The 21,047-nt window shown below is 35.1% G+C and overlaps 1 protein-coding gene across 8 annotated transcripts in view; it reads left to right on the top strand.

The window, feature by feature from the left end:
- Window positions 1-21,047, top strand: part of ADAMTS20 (ADAM metallopeptidase with thrombospondin type 1 motif 20) — a 195,600-nt gene that overhangs the window by 53,144 nt on the left and 121,409 nt on the right. For 7 of the 8 annotated variants that reach the window (XR_014297386.1, XR_014297387.1, XM_082664945.1 and 4 more), the window contains exons 4-7: window positions 1,088-1,347; window positions 13,870-13,953; window positions 14,476-14,600; window positions 15,934-15,974. Coding sequence is in view for 5 of the 8 variants with exons in the window: in XM_082664945.1 (XP_082521071.1) it covers window positions 1,088-1,347; window positions 13,870-13,953; window positions 14,476-14,600; window positions 15,934-15,974 (510 nt within the window). In the remaining 3 variants the exon portion in view is untranslated. Of the gene's footprint in view, window positions 1-1,087; window positions 1,348-13,869; window positions 13,954-14,475; window positions 14,601-15,933; window positions 15,975-21,047 lie in introns of those variants that run through there. The other variant, XM_082664947.1, reaches the window with a different exon arrangement.

Below are 21,047 nucleotides of genomic sequence, written 5' to 3'. Positions count from 1 at the left end.
ATAAATTTTAAAACTTAAGAGCATAGTATCATTAAAAGGCAGGATGGTTTTAAGAATTAGAAGTAGTTCATCTGTGGAAACATTGTTCAAGGACTTTTGTTTCTTTTTTTACAACCATAGGATTGCTGCTAATTTTAAGTGAAATGAATTATTTCTGTAATATAGTTTTATATTTTGTCTAATCCTTATAGTACAACTAAATCTTGATTGTTGTGGTATTGATGATTTGCCTTACGAGTTATTCAGGACCTTTTATTTCTTCTTACCTGATGTCTTTGGTCCACTTTTCTGTTCTAAATAGTTTCACTAAACAATTATAAGAGAAAAATAAGAAAGAGAGTAGAGGAATAAATTTAAAGAGAAGGAAAGAGGGCAAACACTCATGCTGCCTATGAATTTTTTTCCATTAGCACAAATAAGAATTTAGAAGTGACTTTTATAAATGCATAGGACTTCAAGTAGTTGCCATAATAATCCCTAAGGTTTCAGCAGTTTTAACACTGTATTTATATATAAAGAAATGTAATAAAAATAATCAGGTATTTCATATAATCAAGTATTATACAATTTATATCAACCTTTGACTTTCTGGGTTTGAAAAGCCGTCTGTTGTTATATGGGTTCATTTTCTGTTGGTGCTCTTCACATGCTGTATAACAAAAAATATGTTTCTTTTCTGTATTTTATGAAGTTTCATCCTACAAAATACTTCTCTGTAATGAGATTAGATGCAATCAGTGGCTTGAGGACCTAATTTACCTACTGAAAAAAACAAAAGTTCTCCTTGATTTGTTTTTATTTTCTGCCCAGTGGTTAATATATATTTTGAATAGTCATAGCTGTTAAAATAAGACTTACATACAGTTTTGTTAGTGCAATCTATGAAAATGTGAACATTATATTACTGTGAGTAGTAATGCTTATGATAATATGGTATAACACTTTAAAATAATTTCTTTTTGTCCTTTTATTTCATATTGGAAGCAGGTGTGTAAGTATTCAATATTTTTGGTTATTCTATTCTGTGCAGTATTTTGAGTCACCTCCAACTTAATGACTCCACATTGTTGTATTCTTCCCCCACCAGAAAGTCAAATAAAGAAAACCACTTTACCCTTTCATAACTACAGCGACATGAATGAAGATCTTAATATAAAGGAGGAAATGGTTTTAGGAGACTCTTCAAAAAATATATCACTGAAAGATGAAAGAAGTCAATTACATTCCAGGAAAAAACGTTTTTTATCGTATCCAAGATATGTGGAAGTTATGGTTACAGCTGATGCTAAAATGGTTCATCATCATGGACAGAATTTGCAGCACTACGTACTAACTCTAATGTCAATTGTAAGTAAACTTAACGGGTCCTTTGTATTTTCTAAGGTGTTTAACATAATATTTTTTCACATTTAATTAAAATGTTTTCCCGAACTTTAGATGTAAGCAAATTGTCTATATTTAAGCCAAAAATATTTCCTTGAAATTTAGTTTAAATAGATGTATATAGCAAGTATCCCATTCTGTTACTTGGACAGTTTTCTAAAAAATCTAAAATCTTTGAAACAAGCCACTTACAGAAATTGCTTGAATCTTTACTTCATCACATGAATGGCTTCTGCCCCCTAGTGACAGGGAAGATCTTAGTAGAACTGATCTTTTGCCCTTTGAATCTGAATTTTTAAACCTTATCTTATTTCTGCACAGAAGGAGGGGATACTAATTTTACTACTACTGCATTCGCCAACTCAAATTGGGACACATGATATTTTAAGTTATAAAAGTATTATGGCAATAAAAGGATAACCTGTTACTAATAGAGCTGCTTTAGCAAATTTGGGGTGTAAGATCACAGTAGTTATAAGAGCTTTTGAGCTGATGTTAATATCTCTTTGAGCAATGGTGGTGCCAGTATCGTTAGAACAGAATTCTAGTGCCAGTAAAGAACACCGGTTCTGTGTTAGTGGTAGCACTCTATGTCCTATATACATGCACGTATATAGGCACCCACATACATATATACACACATATATCTACTGTCTGGGACATTGCTGGATTAAGTCCTGCTGTTTTGAAGTAATTACTAAAAGTACCTCTTTCATTCTCAGGAGTATCTTGGTTTAGTTGATGAATTATATGGTCCCCTGTTTATACACATCCAGGATATTGGAACACATCTCATGGCTAGAAGTATCTCTATTCACAGGTAGGGAATTCAGGCCTACTTGGTGGATAAAACTTGACCAGGACACATATATAGGCTATTATAAATCTCCTTTAACAAGAACTCGCCAGTTACGTTCATTGTGACTTAAAGATCCTAAGACTTTGTTATTTTCCTTACGTATAACATTTTATCTTAAATTCTTATAAGTGCTAAGAATACATGATCTCTGCTGCCTAAACACAGTATCTGGTATGAAATGGTCACTCATTAGTTAGTTAAAGAATGAGTAAATAAGTGATTAAAGTGATACTTTTTTCAAAATAAATGACATTGTAACAGACAAAAACCAGAGATGATCCAAAATGATTTTCCTAAATTTGTACAGTATAGATGTCTTTTGTTTACTTGAGTTGAATTTTTAAAATGACAACAGAGCTATACATACAGATTTATTCTGATGACTTTTTAACTTCCGAATCTGAAGTAGTTATCTAGATGTATAATTATCTAGATATGGGTGTGGCATGCTCATTATGAAGGGATTCTAATGAGAACATTGACATGGAGGATGTTGATTGATATGTAGGAAATTATATCAATTATATGGAACAGTGTGGGATAAGCTTGGCAATTTTAAATGGTTAAAGCAGATACTCATTAAGAAAACTGGGGAGGGGATAGAGATACTGAAGGAAAATATTAGATTTTATAAATGCAACAGGTTTTGTAGCATGTTAAGTGACAACTCCCATATCAGTGCTTTGGAAGTAATGACTAGAAGAAGTCAAGGAGCACAAGAGTAATTTTCAAATAGCTCTCAAATACAGTTTTGGTGATGATGCCATCCTCTGAAAAGTTTTGTCATCTGTATTTTACATAAAAATCAATGTAATCACTGTTTAGAAGATATTGTGATGTACCTTGTGTCCATGGGAGTTTTAAAGCCAGAGTTCATCAAGGACAAAGCCGACATTCTGACTTCATGGAAAGTAAATCTGCTTCTGAGATTGCTTGAAACAGAAGACCAGTGCATGCACATACCATTTCCTAGATTTTTAGTCCCACTAGGAGAGCCAAATTCAGTTTAGACGAGATGTTTGTAGATGTAGTCAGTTGGTTTGTGTTAAGCTTTCATTCACAGGGAGATACTGCCACAGGTTGAGGAATAGGGGAACATTCCAAATACAGATGGGGCAGGAGGAAAATTTCAGGAGGGTAAATCTCTCTTTTGAGGTAGTCTTGGTTTTATATATACTTTCTTTCCTCCTCAGAGGCCGAATTTCAGATGACTTCAAATTACCTGGGGTTTTTGCTCTCTTTATTCTTTTTCTCTTCTGTTGAATGTTTAGATAAGGATGCAGGAAAGTCAGCAGATTTTCTGTCAGGTTCTGGACAGTTATTGTTATTTTATTAGTGAAAAAAAGAGGTCATAGCTATATTTGTAGATGTAAACCATGTTAAAGGTGAATGGAAACTTGGAGAAAGAGTTGACAGACTCTTGTTTTGGGACTTTGTTACTTTTAGTATTAAAAGTCTCATGTCTCTGGAAATCCCTTAGTCCTGAGCAAACTGGGACAGTTGGTCACACTACACAGAGATAGTCAAATCTAATCCAATTTGTTTTATCTCCACTTGTGAAGTCCATTTCCAAAATTGCTCTAAAGAAGTAAGAGGAATACTATCTCCACATAAATGTCCCCAGATGTTTCCAGTTGAAGAAGAAGGCATTCAAGTTTTGCATATTTTGTCCTAATTTTTTTTTTTTTTTTTTTGCGGTATGCGGGCCTCTCACTGTTGTGGCCTGTCCCGTTGCGGAGCACAGGCTCTGGACGTGCAGGCTCAGCGGCCATGGCTCAGGGGCCCAGCCACTCTGCGGCATGTGGGATCTTCCCGGACTGGGGCACAAACCCGTGTCCCCTGCATTGGCAGGCGGACTCTCAACTACTGCGCCACCAGGGAAGCCCTTTGTCCTAATTTTTAAAAAGGCATTAACTGCATTTCAAGCACACACTTGAGATATTGGTAATGTTTTTTGGTCATAGTAATTTAGGAAAAAGACATGAATATGTGATTTGGACTTGGAATATGATTGAGAGCCATTTAAAGAAAAGTTCAAAGTGATGAAAGAGCTTCTGTGTTGAGCTCCAGATATAGTGGGAAAAACTGCTGAATGCTTTCAGCATTGAGCAGATCGATTACACACGTAATTTAGAAAGAGGATTATCTACACTTACTCATCCTGTACAAAGTAAACAATTATGCTCTCTTCTCAGACTTTTCCTTTGCTTTCAACAGTTTAAAAATATCTGAGTGCAGTGATATAGAAATAGTGTGTGTGATTTAATTCACCTTTTAGAGTGCTTTACTCATGTTGCAAAAATAACTTAGTGATCTCTATTCAAAGAGTTTCTGGAAATAACATTAAAATTAGCTGGGAAGAGCACATATGTGGTGTATAGTATATCTAATGAAAAAAGTGTGTGTTAAATGAGCAAAGATGTTCAATTATTTGCTATTCCAAAAATTTTATCCTTAGAAAATTTGGGTGACATGATCAGGTTAAAATGTAATTTTACATGCATTATTATTTTTTCAACAGATTTATTTTGATATGCAATGACTTACTGTTTAATTAATCTTGGAAATACTTACTGTGTCAGAAAACTCCACATTCCTTCGGGTTTACAAAGTTTTGACTTGATGCTATTCACCTTGCTACAGATTTAATAATGTAAATTTCAAGAGCATCATTTGATTCTCAGGAATTAGCCCTATTTATTAAAACACAATTGCTATTAGAGACACTTATCAACTAGAAAGCCTAACCTACATTACACTGACTTAATATCATTGCTTTCAATTCTTTGAGTTGCTTTTACTGATGTTATTTAGGATGGGGAAAATTTTCAAACACACTAAAATAAAAACTAATGATTTATTTTCGTACTTTATGTTCAACCATTTATGTTACCTTTCCCTTCAACTCAGTGCTCTACCTGTTCTTAATTCTTTGCACATATTTACTTTGTGCATATGCAGAATGTCATTTTCTAACTTAAAAACGAAAATGTCTTTCTAATAAGAGTAATGGTCTCTGTAAGCAAAATGTGTTCACTTTGTTAAAATCAGTTCTTTACAGATGACTTTGAAGGTGAAGGTGGTCAGAGGGTACAAATATACAGTTATAAGATAAATTACTCCTGGGGATGTAATGTACAGCATGATGACTACAGTTAACAATGCTGTATTGTATATTTGAAAGTTGCTAAGAGAGTAGATCTGAAAAGTTCTTATCATAACCAAAAAAATTGCAACTATGCATGGTGATAGATGTTAACCAAACTTACTGTAGTGGTTATTTTGCAATATGTACATATATCAAATCATTGTACACCTAAAACTAATACAATGATATATGTCAATTATCTTAATTTTAAAAAATGACTAAAATAATAAAGAAGGTAGTCTCTAAACATGCCATGTATGAACATTTGCTGAAGCACTATTTGGAAATTATTTCAAAATAGTTGGTCAGTTACTAGCGACATAATTTGTTTCATGCTTTGCATGAACTTTATTTTGCCTAGGATTTTCTTAAACTATTTAAACAATTCATACCATTTCTTTTCCTTTTGCTAATTATGAATTAATGTTTACTATTTTATGAGACCTACTATAAAGCAATATGAATTCTATATGCCAGGGAAACAAATACTTAAAGAATAAAAGATTGGGGGATTGGTTCAAGATGGAAGAGTAGAAGGACATGCACTCACTCTCTCTTGCGGGAGCACCAGAATCACAACTAACTGCTGAACAATCATCGACAGGAAGACACTGGAACTCAACAAAAGAGATACCCCACATCCAAAGACAAAGGAGAAGCCACAATGAGCTGGTAAGAGGGGCACAATCAAAATAAAACTGCTGGGTGGGTGACTGACAAACTGGAGAACACTTAATACCACAGAAGTCCACCAACTGGAGTGAAGGCTCTGAGCCCCATGTCAGGCTTCCCAACCTGGGGGTCCGGAAATGGGAGAAGAATTCCTAGAGAATCAGACTTTGAAGGCTAGGAGGATTTGACTGCAGGACTTCGACAGGACTGGGGGAAACAGAGACTCCACTCTTGGAGGGCACACACAAAGTAGTGTGAGCATCGGGACCCAGGGGAAGGAGCAGTGACCCCATAGGAGACTGAACAAGACCTACCTGCTCTTGTTGGAGGGTCTCCTGCAGAGGCGTGGGGGTGGCTGTGGCTCACTGTGAGAACAAAGACACTGGCAGCAGAAGTTCTGGGAAGTACTTCTTGGCATGAACCCTCCCAGAGTCCACCATTAGCCCCACCAAAGAGCTGGGTAAGCTCCAGTGTTGTCCTCAGGCCAAACCAACAGGGAGGGAACCCAGCCCCACCCATCAGCAGACAAGCAGATTAAACTTTTACTGAGCTCTGCCCACCAGAGAAACAGCCAGCTCCACCCACCACCAGTCCCTCCCATCAGGAAACTTGCACAAGCCTCTTAGATAGCCTCATCCACCAGAGGGCAGACAGCAGAAGCAAGAAGAACTACAATCCTGCAGCCTCTGGAACAAAAAACACATTCACAAAAAGATAGACAACATGAAAAGGCAGAGGACTATGTACCAGGCAAAGGAACAAGATAAAACCCCAGAAGAACAACTAAATGAAGTGGAGATAGGCAACCTTGCAGAAAAAGAATTCAGAATAATGATAGTGAAGATGATCCAGGACCTCGGAAAAAGAATGGAGGCAAAGATTGAGAAGATGCAAGAAATGTTTAACAAAAACCTAGAAGAATTAAAGAACAAACACCTAGAAGAATTAAAGAACAAACAAACAGAGATGAACAATACAATAACTGAAATGAAAACTACACTAGAGGGAATCAATAGCAGAATAACTGAGGCAGAAGAATGGAGAAGTGACCTGAAAGGCAAAATGGTGGAATTCACTGCCACGGAACAGAATAAGGAAAAAAGAATGAAAAGAAATGAAGACAGTCTAAGAGACCTTTGGGAAAACATTAAACGCAACAACATTCACATTGTAGGGGTCCCAGAAGGAGAAGAGAGAGAGAAAGGACCTGAGCAAATATTTGAAGAGATTATAGTCGAAAACTTCCCTAACATGGGAAAGGAAATAGCCACCAAAGTCCAGGAAGTGCAGAGAGTCCCAGGCAGGATAAACCCAAGGAGAAACACATGGAGACACATAGTAATCAAATTGACAAAAATTAAAGACAAAAATTATTCAAAGCAACAAGGGAAAAATGGCAAATAACATACAAGGGAACCCCTATAAAATTAACAGCTGATTTCTCAGCAGAAACTCTACAAGCCAGAAGGGAATGGCATGATATATTTAAAATGATGAAAGGGAATAACCTACAACCAAGGTTACTCTACCCGGCAAGGACCTCATTCAGATTCGACAGAGAAATAAAAAGCTTTACAGACAAGCAAAAGCTAAGAGAATTCAGCACCACCAAACCAGCTCTACAACAAATGCTAAAGGAACTTCTCTAAGTGGGAAACACAAGAGATGAAAAGGACCTGCAAAAACAAACCCATAACAATTAAGAAAATGGTCATAGGAACATACATGTCGATAATTACCTTAAACCTGAATGGATTAAATGCTCCAACCAAAAGACACAGTCTCGCAGAATGGATACAAAAACAAGACCCATATATATGCTGTCTACAAGAGACCCACTACAGACCTAGGGACGCGTACAGACTGAAAGTGAGGGGATGGAAAAACACATTCTGTGCAAATGGAAATCAAAAGAAAGCTGGAGTAGCAATACTCATATCAGATAAAATCGAGTTTAAAATAAAGAATGTTACAAGAGACAAGGAAGGACACTACATAATGATCAAGGGATCAATCCAAGAAGAAGATATAACAATTATAGATATATATGCACCCAACATAGGAGCACTTCAATACATAAGGCAACTGCTAACAGCTATAAAAGAGGAAATCAACAGTAACACAATAATAGTGGGGGACTTTAACACCTCACTTACACCAATGGACAGATCATCCAAACAGAGAATTAATAAGGAAACACAAGCTTTAAATGACACAATAGATCAGCTAGATGTAATTGATATTTATAGGACATTCCATCCAAAAACAGCAGATTACACTTTTTTTTCAAGTGCACATGGAACATTCTCCAGGATAGATCACATCTTGGATCACAAATAAAACCTTAGTAAATTAAGAAAATTGAAATCATATCAAGCATCTTTTCTGACCACAACACTATGAGATTAGAAATGAATTACAGGGAAAAAAACGTAAATAAATATAAAGACATGGAGGCTAAACAATACGTTACTAAATACCCAAGCTCACTGAAGAAATCAAAGAGGAAATCAGAAAATACCTGGAGACAAATTACAATGGAAACATGATGATCCAAAATCTGTGGATGCAGCAACAGCAGTTCTAAGAGGGAAGTTTATAGAAATACAAGCCTACCTTAAGAAACAAGAAAAATCTCAAACAATCTAACCTTACACCTAAAGGAACTAGAGAAAGAAGAACAAACAAAACCCAAAGTTAGCTGAAGGAAAGAAATCATAAAGATCAGAGCAGAAATAAATGAAATAGAAACAAAGAAAACAATAGATCAATAAAACTAAAAGCTTGTTCTTGGAGAAGATAAACAAAACTGATAAACCATTAGCCAGACTCATCAAGAAAAAGAGGGAGAGGACTCAAATCAGTAAAATTAGAAATGAAAAAGGAGAAGTTATAACAGAAACTGCAGTAATACCCACCATCCTGAGACTACTACAAGCAACTCTACGCCAATAAAATGGACAACCTGGAAGAAATGGACAAATTCTTACAGCGGTATAACCTTCCAAGACTGAACCAGGAAGAAATAGAAAATATGAACAGACCAATCACCAGTAATGAAATTGAAACTGTGATTAAAAATCTTCCAACAAACAAAAGTCAAGGACCAGTTGACTTCACAGGTGACCTCTATCAAACATTTAGAGAAGAGCAAATACCCATGCTTCTCAAACTCTTCCAAAAAATTGAAGAGGAAGGAACACTCCCAACTCATTCCGTGAGGCCACCATCACCCTGATACCAAAACCAGAGAAGGATACTACAAAAAAAGAAAATTACAGACCAATATCACTGATGAATATAGATGCAAAAATCCTCAACAAAATCCTAGGAGACAGAATCCAACAACACATTAAAAGGATCATGCACCATGATCAAGTGGGATTTATCCGAGGGATGCAAGGATTCTTCAATATACACAAATCAATCACTGTGATACACCATATTAACAAATTGAATAAAACCATATGATCATCTCAATAGATGCAGAAAAAGCTTTTGACAAAATTCAACACCCATTTATGATAAAAAATCTCCAGAAAGTGGTCATAGAGGGAACCTACCTCAACATAATAAAGGCCATATATGACAAACCCACAGGAAATATCATTGTCAATGGTGAAAAACTGAAAGTATTTCCTCGAAGATCAGTAACAAGACAAAGGTGCCCACTCTCACCACTCTTATTCAACATAGTTTGGAAGTTTTACCACAGCAATGAGAGAAGAAAAAGAAATAAAAGGAATATAAATTGGAAAAGAAGTAAAACTGTCACTGTTTGCAGATGACATGATACTATACATAGAGAATCCTAAAGATGCCACTAGAAAACTCCTAGAGCTAATCAATGAATTGGTTAAAGTTGCAGGATACAGAATTAATGCACAGAAATCTCTTGCATTCCTATACACAAATGGTGAAAAATCTGAAAGAGAAATTAAGGAAACACTCCCATTTACCATTGCAACAAACAGAACAAAATACCTAGGAATAAACCTACCTAAGGAGACAAAAGGCCTGTATGCAGAAAACTATAAGACACTGCTGAAAGAAATTAAAGATGATACAAATAGATGGAGAGAAATACTGTGTTCTTGGATTGGAAGAATCAATATTGTGAAAATGACTATACTGCCGAAAGCAATCTACAGATTCAATGCAATCCCTATCAAACTACCAATGGCAATTTTTACGGAACTAGAACAAAAAATCTTAAAATTTGTATGGAGACACAAAAGACCCCGAATAGCCAAAGAAGTCTTAAGGGAAAAAACCGGAGCTGGCGGAATCAGACTCCCTGACTTCAGACTATACTACAAAGCTACAGTAATCAAGACAATATGGTAATGGCACAAAAACAGAAGTATAGGTTAATGGAACAGGATAGAAAGCCCAGAGATAAACCCACGCACCTGTGGTCAACTAATCTATGACAAAGCAGGCAAGAATGGAGAAATGACAGTCTCTTCAATAAGTGGTGCTGGGAAAACCAGACAGCTACATGTAAAAGAATGAAATTAGAACACTCCCTAACACCATACACAAAAATAAACTCAAAATGGATTAGAGAACTAAATGTAAGAGTGGACAGTATAAAACTCTTAGAAGAAAACATAGGAAGGACACTCTTTGACATAAATCACAGCAAGATCTCTTTTTGATCCACCAACTAGAGTAATGGAAATAAAAGCAAAAATAACCAAATGGGATCTAATGATACTTAAAAGTTTTTACAGGGCTTCCCTGGTTGCGCAGTGGTTGAGAGTCCGCCTGCCGATGCAGGGGACACAGGTTTGTGCCCCGGTCCGGGAGGATCCCACATGCCGCGGAGCAGCTGGGCCCATGAGCCGTGGTCGCTGGGCCTGCGCGTTTGGATCCTGTGCTCCGCAGCGGGAGAGGCCGCAACAGTGAGAGGCCCACGTACCACAAAAAACAAAAAACAAAAAAAACCACAAAACAAACAAAAAAATGGGCAGAAGACCTAAATAGACATTTCTCCAAAGAAGACATACAGATGGCCATGAAACACATGAAACCCTCTCAACATCACTAATTGTTAGAGAAATGCAAATCAAAACTACGGGGAGTTATCACCTCACACAAGTTAGAATGGGCATCATCAGAAAATCTACAAACAACAAATGCTGGAGAGGGTGTGGAGAAAAGGGAACCCTCTTGCACTGTTGGTGAGAATGTAAATTGATACAGCCACTATGGAGAACAGTATGGAGGTTCCTTAAAAAACTAAAAATAGAATTATCATATGACCCAGCAATCGCACTACTGGGCATATACCCAGAAAAAAACATAATTCAGAAAGACACATGCACCCCAATGTTCATTGCAGCACTATTGACAATAGCCAGGTCATGGAAGGAACCTAAGTGTCCATTCACAGATGAATGGATAAAGAAGATGTGATACATGTGTACAATGGAATATTACTCAGCCATAAAAAGGAATGAAACTGGGTCATTTGTAGAGATGTGGATGGATCTAGAGACTATCATACAGACTGAAGTAAGTCAGAAAGAGAAAAACAAATATCGTACATTAACTCATATATGTGGAACCTAGAAAAATGGTACAGATGAACCAGTTTGCAGGACAGAAATAGAGACACAGATGTAGAGAACAAACGTATGGACATTAAGGGGGAACTGGTGGTGGGGGTGGTAGTGGGATAAATTGGGAGGTCGGGATTGACAGATACACACTAATATGTATAAAATGGATACCTAATAAGAACCTGCTGTATAAAAAAATAAATGAAATAAAAATTTTTTAAAAGATAAAAGAAGAATAAAAGATTGAATACATTTTAACTGGATCAATAAAAGTTCTAATATATAGCACTCTAAAGTGGAGTGATTACAGTAAAATTTAACAATATTCCATGATTTTATAAAACAAAAGCTACCTTACAAATCTAACCTAGCAGTTCCTACAGTGTAGTCTGGGATGCGATACTCGTCCTTCAGCATGTTCCATGAAAGGGAAGAGAGGACTTGGCCAAGTAGTTGTGTGAGATGCTGCATGTAATACCTCTCTTGTAGATTTAATATTTATGCATATATGTTAGCCTATTCAAGACTCCATGAAGGCATCTGTTTAATTTTTTTACTCAACTTTTCTCAAACTGTGGAATGATTTTGTTCTTTAAAACCAACGTTTTCACACCCCTTCCCCAACAGCATCTGATAAATACTAATCCGGCACACCAGGGCACTGTGACGGAGGGTGCTCAGTGCCTCAGTGTAGTTGTGGTATTGAGCCAAAAAGTAGATACATCCATTTCTAGAGTTAGACAACGGGCTTGTAACTGATAAGAGCTAGAACTAAAACCCAGGTCTCCTGACTATGTAGGACTTCTGAGGCCATGCTCAAGTGACTATAGCAGGACAGTGTCAGGGGCTAGGGCATGAACCACATCAGGGTTCTGAAATAACTTTTGTACCAAGAGCTAATTAGGAAATACTTAGGGTAGAATGCTGAAGCTCCATAAGATCAGATAAAGTAGTCAGAGCTGAAGCTAGACTGCCTTGGATGGAAATTGTTCTGTTGCTTACCAGCCACCTAACCTTGAGTCCGTTACTTAACTTCTCTGTACCTTAGTTTTCTCATCCGTAAAATGGATACAATAGTTTCTAGCTCATAGGATTTGTTGTGAGAATTACTAAATGAATTAATACATTTAAACTTAGATCACATCACAAACATAGTAAACATTCAGTAAATATTATTTCTAGTTATGTGTTTATGAGGAAGTAGCAAACATGGATACCCTACCATTATGGTGACCTAATATGGGGTGGTACTTTTAGGAATAAGAGAAGCATGTTGTGCATGCTAACTGGGAAAGCCTCTGAAGTAACACGTGGGCCTTCTGGTCATTCATCTGCCTGATTCACAATTCAGCTTAATTGAATAGTTATTCAATAAAAGCACCTCTGAATATCCAAATATTATAAAAGGTATGTATGTATAGAGTGTGAGCACATAGATTATAAAGGTCAGTACATAAAACAATAGGAGGTGCATACAATTAAATGAGCAAGATGACCTTGTTTTTATTTTATTTTTTTTTTGCGGTACGCGGGCCTCTCACTGTTGTGGCCTCTCCCGTTGCGGAGCACAGGCTCCGGATGCACAGGCTCAGCGGCCATGGCTCACGGGCCCAGCCGCTCCGTGGCATGTGGGATCTTCCCAGACCGGGACACGAACCCGTGTCCCCTGCATCGGCAGGCGGACTCTCAACCACTGCGCCACCAGGGAAGCCCCCTATATTTATTTTTATGGTGTATTGTGGACACATAAATTGTGGATTGTGACACAGAATGTAGTGAATTTTTTGCTGAATCATCTAGAACAGTATTTTCCAAGCTCTAATGCGTGTTCAGATCACTTGAGGATCTTGTTAAAATATAGATTCTGACTCACCTGTCCAGGGTGGGGCCTGAGATTCCTTATTTCTAATCAGCTCTAGGTGATACAAATGCTGCTGATCAATGAGTGAATCTCAGTAGCAAGATTTAAGATACTGTTTCTCAAACTTGGCTTCACATTGGAATCATTAAAAAGCCAGGGAATTTTAAAAGATGCTGATGCCTGGGTCGCAACCCTTAAGATTCTGATTTAATTGATAAGGGATGTGGCGTGAGCTTAGGGATTTGTGAAAAGCTCCCTAGGAGATTCCAGTGTGCAGCTAAATTGGAGAATTGATGCTCTGGCTCAGACTGGTTTCAATTTACTTTTTGAGAAAAGGTGTTCATTTTAGGCATCTAATCTTATATTTTTTTCCTTGCAGGTTGCAGCGATCTACAAGGACTCAAGTATTGGAAATCTTATAAATATAGTAATTGTAAAATTAGTTATAATTCATGATGAACAGGTAAGAAACAGTTCTAAAAGTAGTAATCCTAGCTGTAGTAGGCTCTTAGCGGGAATATATAGAGAGATCATTAAAACTCTTATTAGAAATGAGATATTTTAAAAATGTATATTACAAAACTTGATTTGAAAAGGAGTGGGGTTAACTTTTTCTGTCGTGATGGAAACAAAATGGAATGACAACAGAGGAAGTAACAAAAATTAATAAACAATTTAAAAATTTAAGGTTGAAAACATTGAGGTATTCACTTTTATAATCCTACTGTTGAAAGATTTAAAATATAGTAATTTTCAGAAGTTAGCTTTTCAATCCCAAATTTTGGAAGGTCTAATTTTTGTGTTTTGATCACAGTGTTTTAAGTATTGCTGAAATATGTTTTAGATATGAGGGAGAGATGATACCACTTCTTCCTTTGCCTGTGAAAATGCTATTTAATGAATTGCATAAACATTGACAGGCTTGGAAGGAAAAAGGCCATGAATGTTTTGACGTAATGTTAAATTGCTGATTTTTTGTGTGTAGGAAGGACCAGTCATCAGTTTTAATGCGGCTACCACGTTACGCAACTTCTGTTTATGGCAGCAAACTCAGAATGTTCTAGATGATGCCCACCCATCCCACCATGATACTGCTGTTCTTATCACTAGGTACAGTTCTAGAAATAACGCTTGCAATGAAATTGTTTATCCTTTATCTCCTGCGTGATCACCAGTACTTCTTCTTACGATAATTCTTTATCGATAATACATAGAAACGTTCTGTGAGAACTTGTATTACAAAAGATACCATTGAATGAAAGCATTCTGTTTTTTTCAGACCAGAACACTGGCCTGATTCCTTAGGAAATTAACAACGTTAGGTTGCTAAGTAATAGTTTGACATAAACAAGATAATTTCCTTATTATATTAGTGACAGAGTAAGAATTAGGAAAATTACTTGGAAATTAATATAGTTATGGAACTGAGAACATGTTTTGTTTCTTCCCTAACTTGACCTTTAAATCGCTTGTAAAAGAAAGCCTTTGAATTTATTTTGGATGCCCTATACTTAAAAATATCTATCTGCTCCTTGTTTTGATGCTCAACGCATGACTTAATTACCGGGCTGCTTTTGCTAGGGTTTTTCTCAAACCTATTTATTTATATGCAGCTGCTGCTATTATAAAATGAGTATCCATTTTACATGTACCACTATACATTGTTAATTCACATCTTTGTTTCAGCAATGGTCATGCTACCAGAATATTTAGATCCTGAGTTTGTTGTTTGTTTCGGTTGGTTGCTTGGCCAAGGGGGAAAAATCTTTTACTTGAGGGTCAGACTCAGAGAAATTTTGGCTTTCTAGAACCCTGAAATGAAAACCTTTAGTCCATGTAAAACAGCTGACGGATTGTCCATGTGCTTTATTTCTTTTCTAAACTAAAACAGAATTGACTCAAATTTATACAGAGTATTCTATTACCAATCCATGGTACTGCCCTGGGTTATAGTTAGAGGCCAAGCAGCAAAGACTGAAGATAACAGATTAATGATGGGAGGGAGGAAAAGGGCTGTAAGAGGAGACCATGAGGAAGGAGACTAGAGAACTGTCATAATGAATGTTTAAGGACTAAATAATTTAAGAAGGAAAAAATTTAAGCAACTTGGTAACATCTGAGAACATCATTATTTTGCAGCTGAGAATAATAGCTGAAGTTCATAAAGGCATTGAAACATCAAGAGTATATTACATATACTACTGCATAAGTAAAGGCAGAGAGGAGAAAAATACACTTAGAAAGCTTTTCATTGAACTTGGTTAAACTTCAGCTGTTCACAGCAATCACTTTTATATAGCACCTATTGCTTATTGATATGCAAAAATGGTGTATTACTCTAGGTTTAGGGTAATAGTCATGTCATAGTTAAAGCTTCTTTATCTTTGTTTTGACATGTTGCAAAAATATTTTCTGAAAATGCTTCAAAATCTTTTGTTTTAAGGGAAGACATTTGTGGAGCTAGAGAGAAATGTGACACATTAGGTAAGTTATTTGGTAAATAAAATATAGCTTGTATAATTGTTTACTGAATTATTTAAAATGATGTTTCGATTATCTTCCTTTTAATTTACACAATCATTTTGATTATTAATAATGGTTAGTGTCACTATTATTTGATTCTGCTCTAAGTTTTAAAGAATAATAAGAGCTAATATTTATGTACCAATTAATTTCTAAATATCAAGTGCTATGCAGAGCTTGGCATTTTAAAGTGTTTTATTGTGTAATATTTGATCCATACAAAATAGTACATAAAAACTTATATGCAAATTTAAAGCAAAAAAAAAAAAGAGTAGTCATGAATCCACCACCAGATTTAAGAATTAGAAATTTATCGGTACTGTTCTATGGCCTGTGCTAAGTCCTTATTCTCTCCCTTGCACTTCCCCAAGAGGTAACCAATAGCATGAATTTTGTATGTGGCAGTTCCTTCCATCTTTTGAAAAATAGTTTTATTGTATATGTATATATTCCTAAAAGAAATTGCTTGATTATGCTTATTTTTGAGCTTTAGTTCGTGCATTTTCACTGCTGTACAATATTTCATCCACAGTTCACATATCTATATCCTGTCAGTGAATATTTGGGCTGATTCCAGCTGTTTTCTATTATGAACTTTATTATAAGAGCTAAGGTATATTCCTATGGTTAGAATTGCATGCCACTAAATGTGCTTATGTTTAACTTTATAAGAAATACCAAATTATTTTCTAAAGTGGTACCAATTTATACCTTTAATCAATAGTGTATAAGCATTGGTTTTGATTATGTCACTATTAATACCAGGATCTTCAAATTTCTCATTTTTGCCAATCTAAATTTAATATATTTCATTATAGCAATAATTTTCAGTTCCCTGGTCACTAATGAGTTTGGACGTCTTTTTATACATTTACTGGTCATTTATATTTCCTTTTTGGAGAGGAATGAAAGAAATGAAGAAAACATTGCCTTATTTTTCTGCTGTGGTATTTTTCATTTTCTTACTGCCTTTTAATGTTCTTTATAACTTCTTGATACCAAACCCTTTTTGGTTTATATGTATTGTAAATATCTGTTAATAATTTGTTCCTTAGTGTTAATTGTTTTGTGTGTGTGAAAATGTATGCTGTAGCTGAATTTATAACTTTAGGTTTAGCAATTTTGTATCTTATTAAAGAAATTACAGCCTTCTGAGCCTTCTGTAGCTCAAAAGTCTGAGTGTATTATCCTGTTTCCTTGTAAATATTTAAAAATTTGTCTTTTCACATTTAAATCTCTAAACCATTTGGCATAATTTTTTTGATGTGGTATCACATAGGGATCTAGTTTTGTAAGTTCCTTTTCTCTGTGAATGTCCAGTTTCCTCAGATCACACATTGACTAGTTTACCTTCTTTCATTAGAATCTGCAATGCCGTATATAAAGTTTCTGTTTGCACTGGTATGTGCAAATCATCCCGCTGTTTCATTAATCAATACTTTTTATTTAGTCCATGTGCCAATTTCACATTAGTTCAAATTTTATAGCTATATAATAAATCATCATAATTCATAGGATATATAACTCCATCTAATTTTCTTCAAGAGTATTTTGGCTATTCTTGGACCTTTACTCTTCCATAAAAATTTTAGACAAGCATGTCAAGTAATTATAAAACAATTATCTGTCTATTTATGAAGGTCTTTTAAAAATTTCTTTCACTAGTATATAATATTTTCTTTCAAAGCTGGTCATGCACAACTTTCATTTACCTCTTTTATTAGTGTATGGTCTATGATGTTGATTGGGAGAAATGCATTAGATTATTTGGATTATTGATTTTAAATCTAGCCACCTGATTCATTACTCTAACTAATCCTTATAATTTACCTGTGGATATTTATATCACTTGTGAATTATGGCTATTATTCCCCCTCTTCTTCAATCCTTATAACTTTCTCTCGTTTTTCTCTTTTTCTTTCTTTTGTCTTAAAGCAAGGCAAAAACCTTGTCGAATGTTGAATAGAAATGATGATGGTAGCCTTTTATCCTGGATTTTGAAAGGAATAATATTTGACATAGGTTCTTGGCAGATAAACTTATCATCATAGTTTTCTGAGACTTAAAAAATGTATGCTTTTTTATTAAAAAATTTTGCAGATATTGAAATCATACAATTAATTTAATCCTGTGAATTCCTTTTATGAGTTTTGTAACACTAAACCAAACTTGATCAAGGTTTTTCTTTTTTTTTAAACACACTACTAGATTCCATTCCATGCATATATTTTCAGGAGTGAAATGATCTTCCTTTGATTATATTTGTCTAATTTTGATACCAAGGTTTTATTCACCATACAGAATTTGTTGGAAGTGTATTATTTCTTTTCCCATTCTCTGGAAGATTTTATATAATGTTGGAATGATCTATATCTTGAAAGCATGAGAGATCCCACCTAGAAAACCATCTGGGTTTCATCTTTCCTTTGTGGAAAGATATTTAACTATTTGATTTTTCCAACGGTAATCAGACTTTTAAAAAAATCTTTTTGAAGGTATTTTAAAAAGTGTGTTTTTCTAGATATCTGACCATTTCTTTTAGTAGTAGTAAAATTAATTAGCTTAAATTATTCTCATAGCACTTTCTTTTAAGTTCTGTCAATAGCTATACTTCTGCCTTGTTTTATTTCTGATATTATCTATTTACACTTCTTTATAATGGCCCAATTTCACTGGAATATTGTCTATTGCATTTGTCTTTTTAAAGGATCAACTCTTTGCTTTCAATCTCATTTTTATTTCATTAATTTCTGCTCTCTCTCTCCTTTTCTTTCCAATTTACTCATGCTGTTCTATTTATAATGTAAACTGACTGTTAGCTCAATAACATCCAGGATTTTTTCTTTTCTAATTTTATTGTTTAAGACTATTGACTTACTTCAAGGTATCATTTTATTGTGTCTCACAAATTTTGATAGGTATTTATCATGTCATTTAAAATTCTAAATTCTAAGTATGTATAAATTCATCATGATTTCTTTTTTGACTTATAATTTAGAAATGCATTTAAAATTTTATGAATATATTCAAACTTACTGTTTTTTGTTTATTAAATTCTAATTTAATTTCACTGTAGTTGGAGAACATGATCTATACAATACCCATTCTTTGAAATCTTTTGGTATTACCTGTATGGTCTATTATGTGGTCAGTTAAAAAAAATGTTTCAGGTATGTTTAAACAGAATGTACATTCTTTAACTATGGTATACAGGTTTCTATATGCCTGTTAAATCAAACTTGCCGATTATCTTATTCAAATCAACTGTATATTTACTAATTTTTTGCTTACTAGGTCACTTACTTGAAACATGAATGTATCTCTGTCACTCTATCCCTTTTCAATTTTACATTATAATTTTTACAATTACAGTATTCAAATTTTTTGTTTCATCTATTTTCAGGCTAACTTATTAGGCATATGTAAGTTTGAATTGAACCTTTTACAATTGTGCAGTGACTTTTTTTTAATCTCTAATAATGCTTTTGAAAGAAAATAAAGTCAGTATAGCTTTATGTTTAAAGTGCTGTGTCTGGCAATACTATAGTAGCCAAACTTTTTCTTTTTTTTTAGGTCTCTGAAGTCTTTTTTTTTTTTTTCACATCTTTATTGGAGTATTATTGCTTTACAATGGTGTGTTAGTTTCTGCTTTATAACAAAGTGAATCAGTTATACATATACATATGTTCCCATATGTCCTCCCTCTTACATCTTCCTCCCACCCTCCCTATCCCACCACTCTAGGTGGTCACATAGCACCGAGCTGATCTCCCTGTGCTATGCGGCTGCTTCCCACTAGCTATCTATTTTACGTTTGGTAATGTATATATGTCCATGCCACTCTCTCACTTTATCACAGCTTACCCTTCCCCCTCCCCATATCCTCAAGTCCATTCTCTAGTAGGACTGTGTCTTTATTCCCGTCTTACCCCTAGGTTCTTCATGACATTTTTTTTTCTTAGATTCCATATATATGTGTTAGCATACGGTATTTGTCTTTCTCTTCTCTTTCTGACTTACTTCACTCTGTATGACAGACTCTAGGTCGATCCACCTCACTACAAATAACTTAATTTCATTTCTTTTATGGCTGAGTAATATTCCATTGTATATATGTGCCACATCTTCTTTATCCATACATCCAATGATGGACACTTAGGTCGCTTCCATCTCCTGGCTATTATAAATAGAGCTGCAATGAACATTTTGGTACATGACTCTTTTTGAATTATGCTTTTCTCAGGGTATATGCCCAGTAGTGGGATTGCTGGGTCATATGGTAGTTCTATTTGTAGTTTTTTAAGGAACCTGCATACTGTTCTCCATAGTGGCTGTACCAATTCACATTCCCACCAACAGTGCACACCCTCTCCAGCAATTATTGTTTCTAGATTTTTTGATGATGGCCATTCTGACCGGTGTGAGATGATATCTCATTGTAGTTTTGATTTGCATTTCTCTAATGATTAATGATGTTGAGCATTCTTTCATGTGTTTGTTGGCAATCTGTATATCTTCTCTGGAGAAATGTCTATTTAGGTCTTCTGCCCATTTTTGGATTGGGTTGTTTTTTTTTGTTATTGAGCTGCATGAGCTGCTTGTATGTTTTGGAGATTAATCCTTTGTGTCAGTTGTTTCATTTGCAAATATTTTCTCCCATTCTGAGGGTTGTCTTTTGGTCTTGTTTATGGTTTCCTTTGCTGTGCAAAAGCTTTGAAGTTTCGTTAGGTCCCATTTGTTTATTTTTGTTTTTATTGCCATTTCTCTAGGAGGTGGGTCAAAACGGATCTTGCTGTGATTTATGTCATAGAGTGTTCTGCCTATGTTTTCCTCTAAGAGTTTGATAGTTTCTGGCCTTACATTTAGGTCTTTAATCCATTTTGAGCTTATTTTTGTGTATGGTGTTAGGGAGTGTTCTAATCTCATACTTCTACATGTACCTGTCCAGTTTTCCCAGCACCACTTATTGAAGAGGCTGTCCTTTCTCCACTGTATATTCCTGCCTCCTTTATCAAAGATAAGGTGACCATATGT

The sequence above is a fragment of the Grampus griseus genome (assembly GCF_964374135.1).
Source record: "Grampus griseus genome assembly, chromosome: 11".
Lineage (NCBI taxonomy): Eukaryota > Metazoa > Chordata > Mammalia > Artiodactyla > Delphinidae > Grampus > Grampus griseus.
This window is presented reverse-complemented; position numbering and strand designations above follow the sequence as displayed.